At 37.6% G+C, this 7,667-nt stretch overlaps 1 protein-coding gene across 1 annotated transcript; it reads right to left on the bottom strand.

The window, feature by feature from the left end:
* Positions 1 to 3,478: 3,478 nt before the first annotated feature.
* Positions 3,479 to 6,128, bottom strand: LOC130465781 (ubiquitin-like-specific protease 1). The gene is made up of 6 exons (XM_056834632.1): positions 5,822 to 6,128; positions 5,563 to 5,742; positions 5,366 to 5,470; positions 3,914 to 3,983; positions 3,706 to 3,804; positions 3,479 to 3,604 (listed from the first exon to the last, which is right to left on the bottom strand). Exons 1-6 carry the CDS (start codon positions 5,989 to 5,991, stop codon positions 3,506 to 3,508), a joined length of 723 nt encoding a protein of 240 aa, XP_056690610.1. The 5' UTR covers positions 5,992 to 6,128; the 3' UTR covers positions 3,479 to 3,505.
* Positions 6,129 to 7,667: the final 1,539 nt, after the last annotated feature.

The following is a 7,667-nucleotide window of genomic DNA, read 5'->3' as shown; positions in this document are numbered from 1 at the left end:
ATGTTATTCTAGCTTGTCCGTACTCAGCTTTTGCTGACTTCATGCTTCATGTCTTCTGGTCATGGCCTTCGCCTTAATGACCCTATGATGATCCATCAATTGCATTTGCGTTGTTGGGGAGTAGATTTTCAATAAAGCAGGTTTGTAGAGATAACTTGCGGGAGAAGTTATCATGGGATTCGAGTTGAGAGTTTTATGCTTCCGTAATTTATAAACTCTATTTTATTTTATAGTCATGACTAATACTACTATTTTCAGTTAATGGATTTCAAACGGTTTGTTTTAGTTTGGGCCCCAACGGTTCCAACTTGTTTTAATGACCATTAACTATTTATTTAATGTGTTTTGAAAGTTAGTTATTTCCGCTGCGTAATTCTGGTAAATAGCCTTAGCCGTTATCACGGTGGCGGTAATATCTTGGTAATTCCTGTGTTTTAAGTTGGAAAATGTTTTATAAAAAGCAAGGAATTATTAGGGTGTTACAGTCACCCTCAACGGTTGGGATCAAGAACAGCCGATACAAACCGTTGATGGAGCCAACCTTCATTACGCATTATTATACAATTATGTGCAATTAAGCACAAATGTTACATTCTTGTTATGAAGGCCTATAAAATGGCTTATCTTTGTCAGTTTGTAAATACGAATTCTAAGCAATAAACCATACTATTATTCCATGCTATTACAACCTGCTCTCGTTACTCTAAATTATCTAGCTCGATCGATTGTTAGCACCATCATCAAGGCAAGTTCGTCTCTAAGTAGAATTTGTCCAAAACAATTTGGCGCCCACCGTGGGGCTGACAATCAAAAGCAGCTTGATAATACCATTCCAATCACCATGGCCGGAAACACTAGCTCATCCGATGATATCACTCGTCTCTTTGAAGCCATGGAGCAGCGCATCAGCATCCTCCAAAAGGAAAACGAAGCGTTGCACTCCCAAGTCAGATCCACCGCCTCCATCGCCACCGGGTCAAGGTTCCAGTATCGGCGAGACACCTCCGGTCTAAACCGCCGTTTAGATCTCGACGCTGCTCCGGACCATCCCCTCCATGTACCTTTTGGCGAACCAGGAGGCCCAGTCCTCGAACAAATCCGCGAGTTCGACCAGCTGCCAAGTCAGCCCCGCTCTAACCCGAGTTGGCTTCCCCCCCCCCCCACCAACTCAACCGTCTTCTACAGGTACATCGGCGACCACCATCGCCACAACAGCTGCCCGGGTCACCCCATCTCAGGTCGGCATAGCGACATCCTCCACGATGTCGGTCCCCACCTCCGCTCTGACATCTCGTCCGTTACCACCCCCAATGGTAACCATGTCGATGCCCCGGCCCGTCACAATCCCGACACAAGGACCGACACCGGTGGCTCAAATGCCATGGGATCAACTCTTTTCTCAACAAATCGTTCAGCATGTTGTCAACCTAGTTACTTCAGCACCAGGAGCACCCCCCCCAGTTAATGGCGGTCCCTTTAGCCAGTCAGGCACCGCAAGAAGTGTTCCCAAGCACCCTCATGCGACCAGACTCTTCTCGAAACTATTCTCCATACACTACTACAAAAATGGGCGAAGAGACCTCAAATAAAATACCCATTATTTAAATAACAGATCTCTTTGATATGAGAGATCTAATATCATAAATAACAGGTCTCTAATATGCATTTGGACCCACTAGTATACCGTATGAAAAAGGAAATTAAAGATAAAAGACCCTTTATGTCTGTCCACGGGTCTCAAATCACATTGGGGCCCACCAGATTTGCGCTTGAAAAAAAATGCGAGACCCCTTAACTGGATACACGAGTCTCTTTCCCAACCAAAACTAAAAATAAATAAAATTTAGGTGACCATCTTCGTTCCACACAATCTCTCTCCTCAAGACTCAAATCATTTTGAGTTTCCATCTCCTTTTCTCTCTCTTTATAGAAACTCAGCAACCATGGTTCATCTCTTTCATCCTCTCTTCCTCTCTCTTCTCTCCTCTTCATATTTCATCTAATCCAACTATAACAGTAGATCAATTGCATGCGTTGGAAAATGGATGAATCGAAATCGCTACTAGTCAAACACCGGTTTCTGTCTATCCTCCGTCCAACAATCCCTGCCTTCTGCTACCTATCCCGACCTCTTCCTTGCTTCCATTATCACTTCCACCGTTTACATTAGAACGGGTATGTTTTCTACTTTGGGTATTAAAAAATTAGGGTTTTTGTATGAGCAATTAAGTTAGGTTTTCTAATTAGGAATAATTGGTTGTTATTGTTTGTTTATTGAGTAGGGATTTGAATGTTGTTAATTTCTTGGATTCTAATGATTATAGATGATTTATTTGATTGTTATGAAGTAGTGGAATTTATATTATTTGAGTTGCACGCCAAGTATTTGATGAAATGCCCAATTATTTTTTGAGTGTTTGCACGCCAAGTATTTGATGAAATACCCAATTATTTTTTGAGTGTTTGATAATTTTGCTCTCTGCCAACTTCCTTCTATGCCTCACCAACAACAAATCAAAATTTTAATTGTATTGTTTGATTTGTCGACTCTATGGTTTAAAATTCAATTAGTTGAATTGTGAAAGTTCAGGTATGAGAAAGATAAGATGAAATGGATTGCGACAATTGTGCTAACTGGAAATTCTAGAATGCTGGAGGAATCGCATGCATGTTGGGTTGAAGATCGTTGATAAAATGAAGGAGGTCTCTTCATAATTTCTGAATTTGCACAAGGTCAGTTAATGTTACAACTCAAGCGAACCAACACTAGTGGAAAAAGGGTCATTTGCATCGCACTTTTAAGCACATTTGCGTCGCACATCGTGCGTGGCAAAAGCTCTCGACGCAAATGACTAAAAGTCATTTGCGTCGCACATTTGTGCGACGCAAATGAACCTTATTTGCGTCGCACATTTAGCTAATGTGCGACGCAAATAACTTTTCAGGCATGGTGCTGAAAAGTCATTTGCAACGCACATTAGCTAAATGTGCGACGCAAATAAGGTTCATTTGCAACGCACATTTAGCTAATGTGCGTTGCAAATGACTTTTCAGCACCATGCCTGAAAAGTTATTTGCGTCGCACATTAGCTAAATGTGCGACGCAAATAGCTTTTTAGGCATGGTGCTGAAAAGTCATTTGCAACGCACATTAGCTAAATGTGCGTTGCAAATGACAATTTTAGCGCCAAAAAATTAAGTCATTTGCCTCGCACATTGAGCTAACGTGCGTTGCAAATGACTTATTTTTTTTAAAAAAATATTCGTTTTTTAATATTTTAGTTGGAAATTCCGACATGATCGTCTTTGAAATTAGACGCTTCATTCCCAATACCGGGAATACATTTATAATTAATACCTGTCACTAAAGTTTACAACGTAATTAACGTTCCCAATAAAAGGCAATTAAATTCGTCATAGATCGATCAACCAACATGTTACAACAAACATAAAATTATTACAACAAAGGTACGTAGCTAGCTAGAGATCAAGTTCATATTACAAATTAAGCTAAAAATTCGACATTGTTCATGAAGTAATCTGCCCAAAAATCTTTCACCTCATTAATCTCCTCCGGTGAATAGGGCAATGTTCTTGAAAAATCCTAAAAAAGTGTAAATAATTCAATTTATCAACGATTGATCAATATAATAGTTTTGTGTACTTCAATTTATTATATAAAGTACGTAGTTTATGAGAACATACCTTAGTAAGATCTTGACTATTACCATGATTCATTATTATGTCGTACATAAAACGCATGACGTAGTAGCCACAATCTAGTGATCCCGGTTGTTGAGCACACTAAATGCATTAAAATAAATAACACAAGTAAAATTTCTATCACATTGTATGTTATAATTTTGAAAAACTTATTTCTTAGGTAAATAATAAACTAATTATATATATATACCTGTGCTGGAATCCATGTTAATTTAGTTCCCTTAGATTGTCCACCTAGTCTCTTGTAACTCCGAAAAGCACTACACATTCGATAAAATATGCAATTATATATACTTTGTTTACACATGTAAATGCAAAGAATATTTTACATGTAAGTGCAATTATATACTTTATTTACACATGTAAATACAATTATATACGTAGTAGTCACATTTAAGGCTAATTGGGTCGTTCTAGGTCATTTTTAGGCAAAAATGATGTTTTCGAACCCAACTTTGAACCAAAGAACCTAAGGAATGTTTTCAAACTTATTACACGTCTCATATGCATAGTTATAACTTTCTAAGGCCCTTTACAATCTATTATTTCACATTTAAGGCTATTTGGGTCGTCCTAGGTCATTTTTAGGCAAAAATGATGTTTTCGAACCCAACTTTGAACCAAAGAACCTAAGGAATGTTTTCAAACTTATTACACGTCTCATATGCATAGTTATAACTTTCTAAGTCCCTTTACAATCTATTATTTCACATTTAAGGCTAATTGGGTCGTCCTAGGTCATTTTTAGGCAAAAATGATGTTTTCGAACCCAACTTTGAACCAAAGAACCTAAGGAATGTTTTCAAACTTATTACACGTCTCATATGCATAGTTATAACTTTCTAAGGCCCTTTACAATCTATTATTTCACATTTAAGGCTATTTGGGTCGTCCTAGGTCATTTTTAGGCAAAAATGATGTTTTCGAACCCAACTTTGAACCAAAGAACCTAAGGAATGTTTTCAAACTTATTACACGTCTCATATGCATAGTTATAACTTTCTAAGTCCCTTTACAATCTATTATTTCACATTTAAGGCTAATTGGGTCGTCCTAGGTCATTTTTAGGCAAAAATGATGTTTTCGAACCCAACTTTGAACCAAAGAACCTAAGGAATGTTTTCAAACTTATTACACGTCTCATATGCATAGTTATAACTTTCTAAGGCCCTTTACAATCTATTATTTCACATTTAAGGCTATTTGGGTCGTCCTAGGTCATTTTTAGGCAAAAATGATGTTTTCGAACCCAACTTTGAACCAAAGAACCTAAGGAATGTTTTCAAACTTATTACACGTCTCATATGCATAGTTATAACTTTCTAAGTCCCTTTACAATCTATTATTTCACATTTAAGGCTATTTGGGTCGTCCTAGGTCATTTTTAGGCAAAAATGATGTTTTCGAACCCAACTTTGAACCAAAGAACCTAAGGAATGTTTTCAAACTTATTACACGTCTCATATGCATAGTTATAACTTTCTAAGTCCCTTTACAATCTATTATTTCACATTTAAGGCTATTTGGGTCGTCCTAGGTCATTTTTAGGCAAAAATGATGTTTTCGAACCCAACTTTGAACTAAAGAACCTAAGGCAAAAATTTTGGCAAAAATGGCATTTTCATATGCATACTTTACTTACTTGTTTAGTGGCTCCTTAATCATCAAATTTCTCTTCTTCTGTTGAGAATCAAATATGTAGACCTCACGTTTAGACAAGCAAAGAACTAAAAGCATCCAGTGACTCCTACATACAAACAATAAACGTATGTAGTTAGAAAAAAAAAAGTTAAATTTATAACAATCAATTAAAAACGAAGTTCAAAGTAATTTTCATACTTTTCGTAGTATGGACATAAGATGAATGTCTTAGAACTAAGTGCACTCATGGACCTCGTGATGTACAATAGAATTCGATCTGCATCGGACTTTAACATGGTGGCCGAGATCATCTCCGGGCACATGAATCCAATACTATTGGGGTGACAATCATCGTGAAAACACAACTCACTCAAAGCCCTATAATATAGAGTGTAAGAACGTTAAGACAATCATAAAAATCAAATTTAGGGGCAAAATATGAATTTAGGTAACTCACGTAGCAAAAACTTGTATTATTGATATATTGAGCCATGCTCCCGAGAGAAGTTGATCGGTGTCTTCAACGGTGACACTAATTTCAAAGTCCTTTTCCATATTGAATGTCCTTTTAGTGCAATGTACCTTAACGTGCTCCCCTTCTTTTAATCCCAACATCATAGTTTTCATCACATTGCACTTACCACTCAAATTTTGCACTTTATAATTTTCAAGGAAATAGGTTTTTGATTTAGTGTTGGACGCTTTTGTTCCACTTCCCCCAACCACTATCTCTTTCCCTTTGTTCCCTTTCCCTTTAGGCTCTTTACTTGTAGGCTTGTTTACCTGAGGTATGATTTTCAAATAACGATATACATATTAGTGAGCATACATGGTATAATAGTTCTACTTCAAATTATCATGCATATGTTAGTTACCTCCTCATTCGTAAGCGACACCAAATGTTTTGGCCACTGAGTGAAGGTACCATGAGCTTGAGCAAGTTTCTTAATATATTGAGAAGGCACGGGGACGGGAGCTTCTTTGTACGCGGGCTCAAAATCATCAACGCTCACTTTCACGTTATCGGACGTGACGTCGTTGTGGTGATCAAGGAGCAACTCTGGACATATGGTACCATAGGCAACAAAGACTTTCTCCGAGCCTATGTTCAGGTATAGATGGCACGGGACAGGTTCCTTATTATTTATTTTGAACAATAACGCAAATACAATGTAACATGTTAGAAAAGTTCAATAGAATTAACTAGAAACAAAGTACTTGAAAAACACAAATTATCATACCGTAATGTCGGCAAATGGATCTAAACCCCCGGAACGACAACTACTATGAACATTTGCGTCTATCCTCATATGGCTTGGTATTTGGACACCAAGTTCTTTAGCAAATGTGATAAATTTCTCCATGACCATGGCATCCATCTTGGAGTTCATCTCTTGTATTGTCTCATCTTTGACCCTTTTGGTCACTCTTGCTTCCATTTCCTCCATCTCCGCATCTCCATACCGTCGAAAGCTACGCCGCTCTCCGGTCCCCCACACAGCTTTGATGCCTACTCCACCACCAAATGTTAGTGGTCTCCCTTCTTTAGTCTTACCAAGTGCACGAGATAAGACATCATCTCGTGCACTTTTGGGAACAAATTCCCCTTCATCTTGTTTCCTTTTCCATTCATCCTACATGAAATCAAATGGTTTTGAGAAAAGTTCAACACTTGGTTTCATATTTAAGAACATATATGAAATTAGAGGAATCACAACATTACGCAAAATTGTTAAATGAACTTACAATATTTTCTTTGACCTTTTGTGTGCCCTCATCCGGCAAGTAAGGATTTCCTTTCTCATCTGGTTTCGATCTTGCAAGAAGCCATAAACATGTCCTACTCGGCAAACTTGAAGAAATTGTAGACGCAGAGGAACCTTCAGATGACGAAGAAACTGAGGGAATGTACCCTTTTCTCTGCCATTCACTTGTCATTTCAGCATATGATTTCTGTCCCATATGATGAGGATATATGTTGAAAGATTGACTTTGTCTTGCTTTCTCACTTATTTCCTAATTTTAGGGGGGTAAAAGAAATTATTACAACAAAATAAAACTTAGATTATAACAAGACTTTAAATAAGAATAATTTTTATACCTCAGCTTCTTCGGAGGTACGTATCTTCACAAATTCCTTCCATATATCCTTAGTTATATAACTATACAAATCATATGGCATCTTTTCATCTTTTGGCCTTTTCCTTGTACCCCGAATCCAACCAGTCGCCAATCTTGATTTGAATTCCCTCCAACGCTTATCACAACTCTTTAAGACAACTTCTTTCTTAGTTTCATCTGTG

The sequence above is a fragment of the Spinacia oleracea genome, chromosome 1, assembly GCF_020520425.1.
Source record: "Spinacia oleracea cultivar Varoflay chromosome 1, BTI_SOV_V1, whole genome shotgun sequence".
In the NCBI taxonomy this organism is placed as follows: Eukaryota; Viridiplantae; Streptophyta; class Magnoliopsida; order Caryophyllales; family Amaranthaceae; genus Spinacia; species Spinacia oleracea.
This window is presented reverse-complemented; position numbering and strand designations above follow the sequence as displayed.

Excerpts from the sequence above, each read along its gene's own strand:
- LOC130465781 (XM_056834632.1), bottom strand. The coding sequence starts at position 5,991 with ATGAAAACTATGATGTTGGGATTAAAAGAAGGGGAGCACGTTAAGGTA. Across the intron at positions 5,743-5,821 it reads ATAATACAAGTTTTTGCTAC|GGCTTTGAGTGAGTTGTGTT; the intron begins GTGAGTTACCTA and ends TCTATATTATAG. Across the intron at positions 3,984-5,365 it reads ATTAAGGAGCCACTAAACAA|TGCTTTTCGGAGTTACAAGA; the intron begins GTAAGTAAAGTA and ends TCGAATGTGTAG.